This window comes from Anopheles gambiae, chromosome 2 (assembly GCF_943734735.2).
Source record: "Anopheles gambiae chromosome 2, idAnoGambNW_F1_1, whole genome shotgun sequence".
In the NCBI taxonomy this organism is placed as follows: domain Eukaryota; kingdom Metazoa; phylum Arthropoda; class Insecta; order Diptera; family Culicidae; genus Anopheles; species Anopheles gambiae.
In genome coordinates this window covers 111,879,427-111,894,338 of record NC_064601.1, presented here as the reverse complement: position 1 = coordinate 111,894,338, position 14,912 = coordinate 111,879,427, and the positions used below count along the sequence as shown (strand labels likewise).

At 50.0% G+C, this 14,912-nt stretch overlaps 3 protein-coding genes across 4 annotated transcripts; 2 read left to right on the top strand and 1 right to left on the bottom strand.

Moving 5' to 3' along the window:
* The first annotated feature begins 52 nt into the window (after positions 1-52).
* On the top strand, positions 53-4,616 carry LOC133392251 (uncharacterized). 2 transcript variants are annotated; one of them, XM_061652136.1, is made up of 3 exons: positions 53-222; positions 353-854; positions 913-4,616. In XM_061652136.1, the coding sequence occupies exons 2-3, from the start codon at positions 826-828 to the stop codon at positions 4,469-4,471; spliced, it is 3,588 nt and encodes a 1,195-aa protein (XP_061508120.1). In that variant the 5' UTR covers positions 53-222; positions 353-825; the 3' UTR covers positions 4,472-4,616. The 2 variants fall into 2 exon arrangements, with proteins under 2 accessions (XP_061508120.1, XP_061508119.1); XM_061652135.1 differs by having other exon boundaries at positions 353-4,616.
* Positions 4,617-5,105: 489 nt separating this feature from the next.
* LOC1269977 (uncharacterized) lies at positions 5,106-10,403 on the top strand. The gene is made up of 2 exons (XM_061652134.1): positions 5,106-5,587; positions 5,670-10,403. Exons 1-2 carry the CDS (start codon positions 5,537-5,539, stop codon positions 10,086-10,088), a joined length of 4,470 nt encoding a protein of 1,489 aa, XP_061508118.1. The 5' UTR covers positions 5,106-5,536; the 3' UTR covers positions 10,089-10,403.
* Positions 10,404-13,711, bottom strand: LOC1269978 (ribosome biogenesis protein BOP1 homolog). Its single transcript, XM_308633.5, has 5 exons — positions 13,410-13,711; positions 11,779-13,297; positions 11,223-11,710; positions 10,838-11,133; positions 10,404-10,750 (listed from the first exon to the last, which is right to left on the bottom strand). Exons 1-5 carry the CDS (start codon positions 13,551-13,553, stop codon positions 10,597-10,599), a joined length of 2,601 nt encoding a protein of 866 aa, XP_308633.5. The 5' UTR covers positions 13,554-13,711; the 3' UTR covers positions 10,404-10,596.
* Between the last annotated feature and the right edge of the window lie 1,201 nt (positions 13,712-14,912).

Genomic DNA, 14,912 nt, shown 5'->3' with positions numbered 1-14,912 from the left:
CTCCAGATTTTTCTGGAACCTTTTCCCATCACTAGAATCGTCAGTTCATTTTTGTGCTAAAATCAAATTGTCAACAAAGTGTATTTACGTGTGCAGAATGTAAACAAACAGTAGGCACTGAAACAGTAAAATCGCAGAAAATAAGTTTCTGAGAATGGTGATTCAATCATCCAGGTGGACACATCCTTTCTCGTAAAACAGAAGAAGCATTATCGCACAGCGGTAAAGTAGTTTTGGGACTAGAGAGAAATGCCTAATCTGGAATGTGGAAGCATTCTGTCTCTAAGTTTGGCCAACCAATCAGTTCAGCAAGCATACATACAGTCTAATCAATTGACTCCTTTCTTTCAAGGAAACAAACGGCACCGGCCAAACAAAAATGGGAAACAACCTAACAGAACAAATGGATATGGAACCGGCTCAAGATATGGATCCATTAGCAATTGATAGCGACACTATCAAATTCAATGAAGTTTACATCAAAACAGAGATGTTTCCATCGGAAGAAGATGATGATCCATCTTACTGTGGCGAACCACAGCACATCCTTCCTGTTTCTGCTGATATACAGCTTAAAGAGGAAGATATATCGGAGGATGATGAAGCTGGTTCGATGTACCCGGATTCTGTTGACGCTTTCGAACCATTCTCTATTGTTGGTGGCAAACAGCAATATTCGAAAGGCATGTGTTCTAGTTGCTCTTCTTTGAACAGATATTCCACTCCACCGAACGAAACACCATTGGAGCGAGAACAGCGAATTCGTCGAAAATATCATACCTTTCACCGTATTCTGAAGCTGCCTGACGAGCTTCGTGACCAGAAATGGGCGTGCCGTTGCCCGCCAGAGTTGGGTAGTAGTGCCATTAGGAAACAGCTTTCCCGGTGTATTGAAGATTACAAACATTTCAGATCGTACATATCCAGATATGACACACCGCCAAGGGAGAGCAACCACGAGCGAAATCGACGCATAGCCAGAAAGAATCAGGCGATTTACATGTATCGGCAAAAAATGCGGTCGAATGGTATCGTGTATACAATGAAATCCAAGAACGACAAATCCTCCAATAGCTCTGCACGTGCTCACGACAGGGAAGAATATTTGTCCAATGATTCCGTAACATTAGCACCGACGCTAAACAAGAAAAACAACAGTATCGCACAAATGTCTAGTAAAATGCGTTGGAAAAGCATGCATCCTTCCGAACGCTGGCTATTAAGCGGTTACGAAACTCCACCAGACGAAACGAAAGAAGAGCGAAAGCGACGACTAGATAGAAGGAATCAAGCGATATGTCGGTACCGGAGAAAACTCAAGCTAACTGGTAAGATGCAGACAAAGAAATCAAACAATGACAAAACATGTACTTTTAAAAAATCTGCTTCTGATGATGAAGAAGATTTGGCAAATGAATCAGAGGTATCAAAAGAACACGAAGAGGATTCGAAAAATGCGCATCCTTCCGAACCGCCGCTACCAAGCGGGTATGAAACCCCACCAGAGGAGACGAAAGAAGAGCGAAGGCGACGGCTGGCCAGAAAGAATCAAGCGATGTACTTGTACCGGAAAAAACTGAAGTTATTTGGTAAGTTACAGGCAAAGAAATTAGAGAATGACAAAAGCTGTGCCATTGCTAATTCTGAAGTTGCTTCTAATGTTGAAGAAGATTTAACCAATTACTCCGAGACACTAAAGACGGAACAGCAGATAAACAACATTATCATACAATTGCCCAGCAAAGAATGTGCAAAGAAAACGCATCTTGTCAAACCGCCGCTACTAAGCGGGTATGAGACTCCACCAGAGGAAACGAAAAAAGAGCGAAGACGACGACTGGTCAGGAAGAATCAAGCAATTTATTGGTATCGGAAAAAACTCAGGTTAATTGCTAACAACGTGCACACAACGCAATCCAAGAACGACAAAAGTAGTACCTCCAATAATGCGCATCCTTCCCTACGGCCTCTGATAAGCGGCTATGAAACTCCGCCAGAAGAGACGAAAGAAGAACGAAAGCGTCGACTAGCCAGAAAGCACCAAGCGATTTATTTGTATCGAAAAAAACTCAAACTAACTCGCAACGCGTTCAATAATCCGCATCTTTCCGTACGGCCGCAGTTAAGCGGCTATGAAACTCCTCCAGATGAGACGAAAGAAGAGCGAAAGCGTCGACTAGCCAGAAAGCATCAAGCGATTTATTTGTTCCGGAAAAAAATCAGGCTAACTGGTAAAGTGCAAACAAAGAGATCAAAGAACGATAAAACCTGTACCTCCAATAATGCTACACTGGCTTCTGATGATTATTTGGCCAAAAACTCCAAGGCATCGAAGTCGTCGTTAGTAATTAAAATCAACAGTATCGCGCAATTGTCTAGCAAAAAGCGTTCGAAAAACACGCAACGTTCCGAACGGCCGCTAATAAGCGGTTACGAAACTCCACCAAACGAAACGAAAGAAGAGCGAAAGCGACGACTAGACAGAAGGAATCAAGCGATATGTCGGTACCGAAAAAAACTCCGATTAACTGGCAATGTGCTCACAATAAAATCCGAGAAGGAAGAAACTTGTACCTCCAATAATTCTGAGATGGCTGCTTCTGATAATGGTGAAGAAGAAGATTTGGCCGTTGACTCTGAGGCATCGAAATCGGTACTAATGAAAATCAGCAGTTACGCGGATTCGTCTGACGAAGAGAATTCGAGCAAAACGAATATTTTCGAACCACCGCTAGTAAGCGGATATGAAACCCCACCAGAGGAGTCGAAAGAGGAGCGAAGGCGACGACTAGCGAGAAAGAGTCAAGCGATTTGTCGGTATCGGAAAAAGCTGAGGCTAACTGGTATCTTGCCGGCAAAGATATCAGAGAATGACAAAAGCTGTACCTCTTATAATTCAGAATGTGCTTCTGATGATGAAGAAGATTTGGCCAATGGCTCCGGGGCATCAAGATTGAAATTGGAGATAAACAACATTATCACGCCCAGCGAAAAATATTCGAAAAAGAAGTATCTTTTCGAACCGTTGCTCCTAAGCGGGTATGAAACTCCACCAAACGAGACGAAAGAGGAGCGAAGGCGACGACTAGCGAGAAAGAGTCAAGCGATATGTCGGTATCGGAAAAAGCTGAGGCAATCTGGTAACTTGCCGGCAAAGATATCAGAGAATGACAAAAGCTGTACCTCATATAATTCTGAATTTGCTGCTTCTGATGATGAAGAAGATTTGGTCAATGACTCCGGGGCATCAAATTCGAAATTGGAGGAAAACAACAGTATCACACAAGTGCCCAGCAATGAGTATTCGAACAAAACAAATCATTTCGAACCGTTGCTCCTAAGCGGGTATGAAACCCCACCAGAGGAGACGAAAGAGGAGCGAAGGCGACGACTGGCCAGAAAGAGTCAAGCGATATGTCGATACCGAAAAAAACTTAGATTAACTGGTAACGTGAACACAACGAAATCTGAGAACGACAAAAACTGTGCCTCCAATAATTCTGAATTTGATGCTTCTGATGATGATGCAGAAGATTTGGCCGTTCACTCCAAGTCTGACGATGAGTATTCGAATAACGCTCGTCTTTTCGAACCGGCCCTAGTAAGCGGGTATGAAACCCCACCAGAGGAGTCGAAAGAAGAGCGAAAGCGACGTCTAGCGAGAAAGAGTCAAGCGATTTGTCGGTATCGGAAAAAGCTGAGGCTAACTGGTATCTTGCCGACGAAGATATCAGAGAATGACAAAAGCTGTACCACGTATAATTCTGAATTTGCTCCTGAGGATGAAGAAGAATTGGCCAATGACTCCGAAGCATCAAAGTCTGATGAAGAGTGTTCGAAAAACGCGAATCTTCCCGACCAGCTGTTAGTAAGCGGGTATGAAATTCCGCCAGACGCGATGAAAGAAGAGCTAAAGCAACTCAGACTAACAGGTAGCGCGCAGGAAAAGAAATTAGAGAATGAAAATACCTATTCCTATAATAATTTTCAACTTGCTTCTGATGATGAAGAAGATTTGGCAAATGAATCAGAGGTATCAAAAGAACACGAAGAGGATTCGAAAAATGCGCATCCTTCCGAACCACCGTTACCAAGCGGGTATGAAACCCCACCAGAGGAGACGAAAGAAGAGCGAAGGCGACGGCTGGCCAGAAAATATCAAGCAATGTACTTGTACCGGAAAAAACTCAGACTTACATCGAAATCTGAAAACGACAAAACCAGTACCTCCAATAACGCGCATCTTTCCGTACGTCCGCACATATGCGGTTATGAAACTCCGCCAGACGAGACGAAAGAAGAGCGAAAGCGACGAATAGCGAGAAGAAATCAAGCAATCTATCGGTACCGGCAAATGCTAAAGCATACTGGCAATGTGCACACAATGACTTCCGAGGATGACAAAACCAGTACCTCCAATAACACGCATTCTTCCGAGACGAGACGAAATAAGAGCGAAAGCGAATATTAGACAGAAGAATGAATCGATATGCCGGCACCGGAAAAAAACTGACGTTAGCTGATAACGTGCATACAAATTACTAGACATCAAAGTAGTACATGAATCATAGTAACCATATGTGAGAAATAAAATTAAGCTGGTTCTGATCTTCAAACGGTACATAAGTATTTGTCCTCTCATTTGTCCGAAGATTCAACAAATAAAGGGATCAGCTTGTCTACACACTGTAATGGGTATTGAAATATTGAGAAAAATGGCGGATGGAGTGCCGTTCGCGAAATTGAATAGTATTACTCTATAACTACTATAGGAATTTTGATTGGATCACCACCAAAGGGAGATACAGGTCCTCAGCACGTTGGAGTGAACGACGAAAACTATGGGACGAAATGGTCAGAAGAAAAAGTAAATGAATGGTTTCAACAAAGTGGAAATATGTGTTTGTGGAAGAGTTGGCACGGCAAACAATTTGCAACTGTATCTTACTATGAATTTTCTTGGTAGTACAAGTGATAGGTTACCGGAATCACACTCACGGCTCCAAACCGGTTCCGATTTTGGCAAAGTGTTAAGTGAGGTTTTCCGAAGGCTGGCAATTCCAAAGATACAACCTTTTGTTTCGCCAAAACCCGTATACAGAAACATGCGTTTAAATTACACCAACGGTTTTAGATTCGCCCGTACTAACAAAATTCGAATTCGCTGAAACCTGTTGCATTCGCCCGTTGACACAAATGTCATTCCTAACAACCTCTTCTGTCACTCCGAGTTTGTTTTGGTTTGATGCTGAAAGAGGGAGAAAATACAACAAACCGTAAATAGTTTTCACCATCGATTGTGCTTTGCAGCAAAAAGGACCTTAATTTAAGGTGATTTGTTTAGTTTGTTGCTGAGATTCGCATTCTTGCAAGTACGAGAACACACGTTGAAGTGGTGATTTAAAGCATTTTAAACAAGTGGTCCAAACCTCCAGCCTGCTGTAAGAATGTCCCGTTTCGTATGTACCGCGTCTCGGTAGAAAGGACAATAACAATCATACAGTGATACAGTGAAGAAAGCGAAAACCAAACCAAAATGGATATATTTCAAAACCAATGCAGCGAGAGCTTAGGCTTCGATTCGATGGTAAGAGTGACGTCATTTTGCCGCAACAACACGTGCGCTCTTGTAAATTAATTCTCCCCAATTCTCTTTGTTCCCTCCGTAGCTTTCGTCGAACCATCTACACTCACCGCTGCACGATTCGCCCTGCTCGCCGACGAACCCGTACGCACCATCGTCGCCCTACTTTTCCTCCATCTCGCAGCAGCCGACCGGCCACACCAGCGGACCTAACGATGTCATCCTGCCGAGTATTTTCGTCAAAATTCCGACCCAAATCAACCAGCAATACCAGCAGCAGGAAAGCCGGCTTCTCCGGTCCACCCATCATAGTACCGCGAGCGAAATCAAGTGTGAGGAACGGTCGGACTCGATCAAGAGCGAGATAGCAGATACGCGTTTACGGCTGGCGGGGAATGGTCTTGCCAGCGCCGACCACCGGCTGCCGGACGTGATCGATAACTATCTGAACGATACGGACCGGGTGGAGCCGGCGGAGATGGAGCCGAACGTGCGCACGTGTGACCGATGCCCTTTTGCCACCCTTTCGGAGGTGCGGCTGAGCGAGCATCGACGCGAAAGGCATCCGGGAGGTGGTGTTGGCGTAGGGCCACAAGAGCCGCTGGCGGAAAAGCTAAGCTGTCCGGTGTGCGAGAACAAATTCTACAAAAAAGCCGTACTGGAGCTGCATCTTACCGAAGACCATGAAATGTTGGCCAGCGAGGTCGCAGCATTGGGCCACAGTACCGTCACAACCCTCCAGTCGGAAAGGAGTACTGCTCCGGAAGTTAGAATCGAACCGGCGAGCCAGCAGAACTGTGTCGAGATTCCGCCGGGACCCCCGGCTGCTACCCCTACGGCAACGTCCACGGCGACACACAGCAAAAGCCGGATCTACATAAAGGACGTACAGTTGCTTAAAAAGCCGGACGTGATTGCACAGGAAAGCCATGACGCGCAGGGCCAGCAGCTGCTGTCGACGGAGCAGGAACCGTCCGCGATAGCGCACGGTACGCTACAGGAAGGCCATCAGCTGTCGCTCGGCGAGGACATGTTGCCATCGCTCGATCAGTCGCTGGAGCTACCACCGCAGCAGCAACCATGCGCCGTCAGCGGGAACAAAATCTTCATCCGCAACGTGTCGCTGCTGCAGAATGTGAATTTCGTCGCCTCGGCGGAAAACATGCTCACGAATGGGAACGGGAATCGGTACGGTACGGCACCACCACCATCACCACAACCACCACCGCCGTCCTCCTACCTGAGCATGGACTGTGCGAACGATGGTTCCGGGGCGCTGCTGGACACGATCAACGGTGGGTATGGTGGAACGATTGCAGCACAACCTGCTCCATCCGGAGTAGCACAATCAGCCCGGGGCAGTCGTATCTACATCAAAAACGTTGATATACTACGGAACCACCCGCTCATAGCGCTCGATGACCCCGGGGTGCCGTGCACGAATTCGCTCTCCACGACGACGTTCAGCGAATCGATTGCGACGAGTAGGGCGAGTAGCTGCGAGAGTATCATCTGCACGTCCACACCACCGGCCACGGCGACGGAACAGCAGCAACCACCGACCGTGCCCGTACCATCGTCCATGACGAACAGCTCCTTAGGAGCAGTGTCACAAGCGAACGATCAACCGCTTTTGCATGGCACCGAAATAAGCTATGCCACCGTTGGAGCGGATGGGATGGGAAACCCGGCCCGGCCATTACCACTATCCGTGGATCAAGGTTCGCAGAACTTGCTGATGCTGTTTTCCACCTCGCTGGACGGTACGCCGGGCGGTGGATCGGTTGGTGAGCCTAACGTTTCCTACCTGACCGCAAGCTCCAACATGACCGTGCAGCAGGGCGGCGAGTACGGTACGCTTCCACCACCACCACCACCATCGGCACAGTGCGATGCTCAGCAGCAAACCACCGACGACGTACCGCAGCAACAGCCAAGGAAGAGCAAAATATTCATCAAAAACATCAGCGTGCTCAAGCAGCCGACCATTCATCTGAAGTCGGTCGACGAGGTGAATCTGATGACGTACGACGAGCTGCAGAACATACTGCCTACCGTCGGCGGGATGTCCTCCCAGGTGGGGATGGACTGTGGAGGAGGCACCATTGGTGGACCATTGGAGCAGCACGAAGCTCACGAACAGCACACGCTGGACGGGGCGAACCGGTTGGACAAACCGTTCGGTGGGCTGATTGAAATGAACGCGCACCATTCGCCCGAGCTGGTGGAGCACGATAATGTCGAACAGCACGGCGATGGCGACGACGATGACGTTATGGATGGGTACCACGAGTCGGATCTCGGCTACAGTGAACTGAGCGATGTGTGCGACTTTACCGAAGGTTTCAACGATCGAGACGATCCCGGCGGAGGAGGAGCAGGAGGAGCAGCAGGAGCCGGTGGTATCGATATGACGGCGTGCACAGCCAATGATGACACGAACCGTAACGGTCACTTGGTGACGGAATCGACCCACTGTGAGCCAACGCTTCCGCCCGGGTCCGGCTTTACGGGCGACGTTATACTGCTGCAGGAAGAATCGGATGCAAGCGAGAAGATCACGCCGAACCACGAATGGACCGCGATCGTCGAGCCGGCGAATGGCGGTGGGCCACCGTTGGGGCAGGACATTTTGCAGCAACCGATGGAAATGTCTGACGGCAACGAAGCTAATCCGTTGCGACGAGAGGAAGATCTGCTGCTTGGCAACTCTCACCCTCATGTGATCAATCTCGATCCTCCCAATGAGTATCATCCACCGGTTGGCGATAGTGAAGCGATCGTACTGGCCGCTGCTGTGAATCCATCGATCGGGGAGACCCAACAACCTGTGGATGCATTAACACCATCCCAAGAAGAGGCGAATGTGCCGGCTGTCACCGCGCTTGCTGAACCAGATCGTCCCCGTACCCGTGGACGGCCAAAGGGGGCGAAACAGACCGGCATCACCAAGCTGAAGAAGCTCTACACCAACCTGACGGTCGAGGAGGAAGGCTACAAGTGTGACCTGAAGGACTGTGGCGTGCGGTTTCGCCAGCCGGATCGGCTCGACTACCACCGCAAGTGTCACGTGGTGGCGCCCGACAGCCCCAATCCCATCCACTGTCCGGAGTGTGGTTCGCTCGAGTTCCGCAACTGGAACACGCTGCACACCCATCTGTGGCGGGAGCACGCGATCGACATGGAGCTGTACGCGTGCCATCTGTGCAGTTTCAAGACGCCCGTCCTGTGCCGGCTGAACAACACGCACATGAAGATCCACTCCGAGGAGCGCAACTTCAAGTGTGCCATCTGTGGGAAAGCGTTCAAGAACAACAAGCAGCTGCGCAATCACCGCCGGTGGCATCGGGAACCACAGCAGCAGCAGCAGCAGCAGCAGCAACCGCAACACCAAGAAGCACCCGTGGTGGAGGAGCAACAGCCGGTCAGTCAACCACCACCGGTGGAAGAACCTCCTGCGATCGGCCCAACCCAATCGAACGATGCGTCCCAGGGCGACAAACCGAAAGCGAAACCCACATCCATCCAGCAATCCACGATGAAGTGCGTCAAGTGTGGGCTGCGGTTCGCGGGCAAACGCCAGCTAAGGACGCACATGGACGCAAAGCATCCCACCGAGGCGGGCGAGCCGGGGTCGACGGAGGTGAGCGCCGCCAAGCATCGCTGCCTACTGTGCGGTATGGTGTTCCGGACGCGCTACCTGCTCCAGTCACACGCGGCCAAGCACTCGGACGAGAAGCGGTTCAAGTGCGAGCATTGCGAGTACACCACCAACGACCACAACGCGTTCCGGCGGCACAAGATGCGCCACAGCACCAAGGGTGGCCATATGTACAAGTGCAGCTACTGCGATTACAGCAGCATCCAGAGCACGACCTACCGGAAGCACCTGGAGCGGATGCATGCGGAGGTCGCCTCGGCCCTGCTGTACAAGTGTGCCAAGTGTCCGTTCGTGTCGATCAGCGAGGCCAAGTATCAGCTGCATCGGACGAAACACCAGGAGGAGGGAGGGGAAGCGCGAGAGAGACCGGCGGCACTGGGGGTGGAACCGTTGCAGGGGAACGACCCTGAGCAGCAGCAGCGACAGTGCGAAAGCGTTAACTCGGACGTGGTGATTGTGGAGCAGCAGCAGCAGCAGGATGCCGTTGCGGACGGGTTGAGTGCGTCACCGATGGATGTGGAGCTGCTGGGCGTGGATGCAGCTGGCGGGGGTCTACAAATCATTCAGCATCCCATCATCCGGCCGGCAATGTTTGCGAACAATTTCTCCAAGGTCGACAACTTCTACGGCTATCAACCGGCCCAGCAGCATGGTCAGCCCTTCGCGCCTTCGCCACGTGGTATGTGCCCTTCTCCGCAAGTGTCTTGCGCGGTCGGTTTGATGCCTACGCCAACCACTCCCATTCCTGTGCCAGTGTCCGGCCAGCTAGTAACCGAGCAGCACGAGTACGTGCATCTAGCTAACGCAGTAACCGGCGATGTCCTAATGAGGGAGCTTAATTAGGCAAAGAAAAGCGGTATTAAGCGCTGCTGCGCTAACAAGGCGCGATATGAATGTGATATTTAAGCAGTACTAGTGGTTAGGAGTAAGTGTAACGCAACGTAACGCAATGTAACGCAAGTTACTATGGAGCAAAACAGTGCCATCTGGGTAAGAATTTTCCCCTGTTCTTATTAGTTTGTGTACTTTTTAACGTTTTCTATTTTACTAGCGTGTTTGTTTGTTTTTTCCACAATAATGAAAATTAATAATCGTGTAAATTCTACCAACTTAATATTTAAGAGTAAAATAAACAAAATGGTTTCCATAAGAAGGGCATTTTTGTTTGTAGGGATTTTTTTCATAGGATGCTATTTAGTAGCAAATGTATTTTTTTTATTTTAATATAGAGCCAGTAGAATCCAACTCGAAACGTTACACCGTGTTCGAATCCTTTGTCGAACGTTTGTCGCCCGAACGGAGTGCCAAAATGGAAACCGGAAAGCCTTACCTCGGTCGGCCCCCGTCCCTTTTACGTGTACAAACGCACCGTATTGTCGGCACCGGACGAGAACACCCACGGCTGGGTCGGATGGAACACCACGTCAAACACGGAGAAATCGTTCACCACCGCATGGTTCTTCAGCCGTCTCAGTGGCACGATCAGTGGGTTTTGCAGTAAATCACTGAAACAGGGCGTAAAAGTGAGATGAGATTAGTACTACTACTTTGAAAACTCCCACACGGGTTTCGAAAAAAAAAAAAACACTTACTTGTACACCATACCGTGCGAAACGATCACGCTGCGATCGTCGCCGGCGGACGCAAACAGTGGATAGCGCGGATGGAACGCCACACTGCGGATGGCGGCATTGTGTATGCGCAGCTGCTGGTACGGTTTGGTCGAGAGGTCCAGATCGAACCACATCAGCCGCTTCTCGTACGTGCCGATCAGGAGATTGTCACCCTTCGGATGGATCGCCATGCTCGAGATCCATTTGCAGCCCGGGTACAGCTTCTTCATCATCAACTGTTTCACCAGATCGTACACGCGGATGTGTCGTTGGGTCTAGAAAGCAAAGCAAAAAACACAAAAAACCGGTCATTGGAACCGTTACAGACTTGGACTCGAACCTTCCCGCGCGTTTAGAAACTTACCGCCACGAACAGACACGGCTTGATCGGATGGAACAGCACGCACTGTATCAAACCCTTGCTCTTCGAGAACGGTACCTGGGACCGGCGCTTGGACAGCTGGTGGATCATCACCGACCGGTACGCCCCGTCCGGCATGACGGTGGCAAAGTAGTCGCCCCGCCCGTGCCACGTCACCTGGCGCACCTCGCGGAAGTGTGTGATCACGATCCGCACGCCCAGCTTCTTCTCCTCCTCCGTCACCTCGCCCCACTGGACCGCCGACCGGATGCGCTCGCTGTCGACCGTGTCGGACCGGGGCGCCTCGGTCAGCAGATCGTCCGTCTTCTTCACCAGCATGTAGTCGCCCACCTTCGGGTTGATGAGCAGCACGCGCTTACCGCTCGCCGCGGCCACCAGCGATATCTTGCTGTTCGGGCACCAGGCAACGGAACGCACAATGTCCCCGGTCGGGATGGTGCGGATGCAGCGAGCGGTCGATATTTCCCAAACTGTCGCAAGAGGAGAGAGAACAATTTAGCTATTTTACTGCACGTTTGTGCACACGCACAACACTTACTCTTAACCGTCATATCGTCCGACCCGGTGACGATGTACTCTCCCTTCGGTTCCACGCTGATGCACCGGATCAGGCTCGTGTGCCCGGTGTAGATCAGGTTCTGGAGCGTCGGGAACGGTTGCAGATCGCGCGGCGACGGCAGCTTCGGTATCAGATACTCAGCCCCGACCGCCACGCGCGACCGTCGCATGCGCGGCGCCAGATACAGATCCAGACAGCGCAGGAACCGCTCCTTCACGTACCGGGTGTAGCCCGGCACCTCGCGCAAGCTGTTGTACTTCTGCGGCACGTACGCGCGCTTCCGCTTCCACGGCTGGTTGGCGAGCTTGTTCCACTCCTCCAGCTCCTTCTCGTCGAACAGATACTCCGGCGGCGGGTTGTACGATTCCGCGTGGCCCGGCAGCATGCGCTTCGGCGCCGCCACGTGATCGTGTATGCGGCGCATCTCCTCCTTGCCGTGGTCGGTCGTCCAGAGCATGTAGAACTTGGGCTGCCGGCGGATCGCCTCCAGCCGGCGCTTCTCCGCCATCGTCTTCATCCAGCCCATCTTGAGCGCGTGCACGTACCGGCCAATCTTGTGCTTTTCCGCCTTGCTCGGCAGGAACGACCGCTTGCTCTCCGGGATGTTGCGTATCGGCATCTTTTCCACCTCGGACGTGAACCACTCGATGAACGGCTCGTAATCGTCGTACTCCGCGTCCGGATTGCGCCCGGACATGATGCGCTTGATCAGCCCGATGTCCTCGTCAGATAGGACCACCTTCTGCCCGGTTTGTGGGTCGGTGACCGTGCGCCAGAAGTTCGGATCCTCCATGCGCTGCAGGAAATCGTCGATCGCGTCGCCCTTCTTCGCCTTGATGATCTTCTTCGCGTCCCAATCGTACCCGACGTGCTTGTACTCGTCGTACCAGTGCATCGGTATGTTGCCGACCGTATTGCGGATGTCCTCCTCGTCCGACGTATCGCCCGCGGCGTACTCATCCTGGGCCGCCTTGCCCTTCCGCTTCGGCACCGGGGGAAACACGCCCAGGCCGCGCGTTTTCTTCTCCCCCGTACCGAGCACATCCTCGATCCGGCCCAGCTTCAGGTCGTCGGGCAGTGGTTCATCGTCCGATTCGAACTGTTCTTCACGCTGCTTTCGTTCCGCTTTCGCTTTCGCTGGTTTTTCCTTCCCATTTTCTTTTGCTTCTTCTTCTTCTTCTTCTTCCTCTTCCAGTTCATCATCGCTGCTATCCTCCAGGTCGCCTTCATCTTCCTCCGGCGAGCTGTCGCTGTTCACATCATCGGCCGAGTCGGCTTCCTCATCATCCTCACCGTCTTCTTCATCGTCATCCTCTTCCGCTTCGCGTTCCACTTCCTCCAGTGTCGTTCCCGCATCCTCTTCCTCGTCCTCTTCCTCCCCGTCCGAGTTGAGGCTCTCAAAACTCAACACATCATCCTCATCGTCGTCCGTGGCGTACTCGCCGTCCGAGTCGCTACTATCTTCACCCTCATTCTCAATACTTCCGAGTAGATTTTCCTGCAAAAACCAAGCAACAAAACAACAAACGATAACCAAAAACACATTCCAAGGATGCTGTTAACGAATTCGCAGCCTTTTGGGCGGTACCGAACCTTGGCCCCATCCATACCTTGTCCGACTCGTAGTCACTTTCGTTGCTGTTGTCCTCGTCATTCGACTCATCCAGCGGTTCCTGTTTGGAGGTGATCGGTTCCGGCTTCGCTCCCCCCTCGGAAGCTTTCCGTTTTATCGCCCGCTCTTTGTTGGCGACCATTTTACGATGGTAAATTAAACGCACAAAATGCTTACAGTTAAATATTTCCCCAACATACACACCACGCGCTGCGTGCGGCTTTTGCACGTGTTTTGAAGTTGTTTACGTCGTATGACAGCTGTCAGCCGCCTGCGGTACGCGGTATGCGTTATGCGTTACGCGCAGCGTTATCATGTGGCACAGTGGAAGGTTCTCGATTTTGTTGGGCATTTATTAAATTTATAAAACAATTGACAATTATACTACAAATTAAGGGGAAAAAGTTAATTAATAAGTTAATTGTTTGTAAAAAATGAAAAAAAAAACAAATATTTAAAGATGGGCCAAAAGTGTTTTAAACCGAACAAAAGCACCAGCTTAACATGACTTGGTAATATGAAGCTACCAGCAGCCGTTAAGCAGCTAAAATTGGATTGAAGCATGAGTTCGAAATTTGATAAATTGAACGAGTATTTAAAAGCACTTATAAATCATGAATCATTACAAAATTGGCTATAGAATTCAAAGTTTTCTCATTTTTTGATATCAATAAGGAAGATATAATATTAACTTACATGTTTACTTCAGCCCATCAGCCGGTTTTATAATTACGTGGAGCACCGTTTATCCAGGCTCATCGGGATTTGACCTCGTCCGGATATGCGAATAACACGGATTATGAGTCAAAGGACATATTCAATCACAAATTACTGTTTTTATCTAAAATTTTTATTTAAAATTTATCTAATTTTTTGATGAAAATAACCCAGTTTTTATTGACTTCATGTTTTTACAATGAGAATATTTGAAATTTGCCATGAATTTAAATGTTTTTTTTTGTTATGACAATGTCCTCTGATAACCGTCCTTTTCACGAAAACCTCCTCAAAACGCAAAGTCACCTTTGTATTGAACTGCCATTACCCAACAGCACGGATAAACAGACAGCCGGATAAAAGGGTACCCGTATAAACGGCGCTTCACTGTATTTGAATTATTCCAAGAAAGCAGCAAAAGTTTCATCAAACGCTTGCACTCCATACACAGCTCCCTTCACTGCGCTTTCGCATTCAAGGGTTCCCCCCCCCCCCCCCCCCCCTCACTGTGACTGTCGCTGCAAGCATCAAAATCCATGTTGTTCGAGGAAATTCATAACAACACTAAAAACTAACACACCGCACAACGTGTGCCCCATTCAAGCAGCGCGGCCTCTTCTAGGGAGCAGGGGGTGGGGTACTCCGGGAAAGGAGGGATGGTGCTGAGAAGCTCGCAAGCAGTGTGCGAGCAAGAGTGTGCGAGTTGATGGAAGGTGATAAATTTTCCAATTGTTGATGTAAGCCACCACGCGTGCAAATGAACGAGATAAAGGTAGAGGGAGAG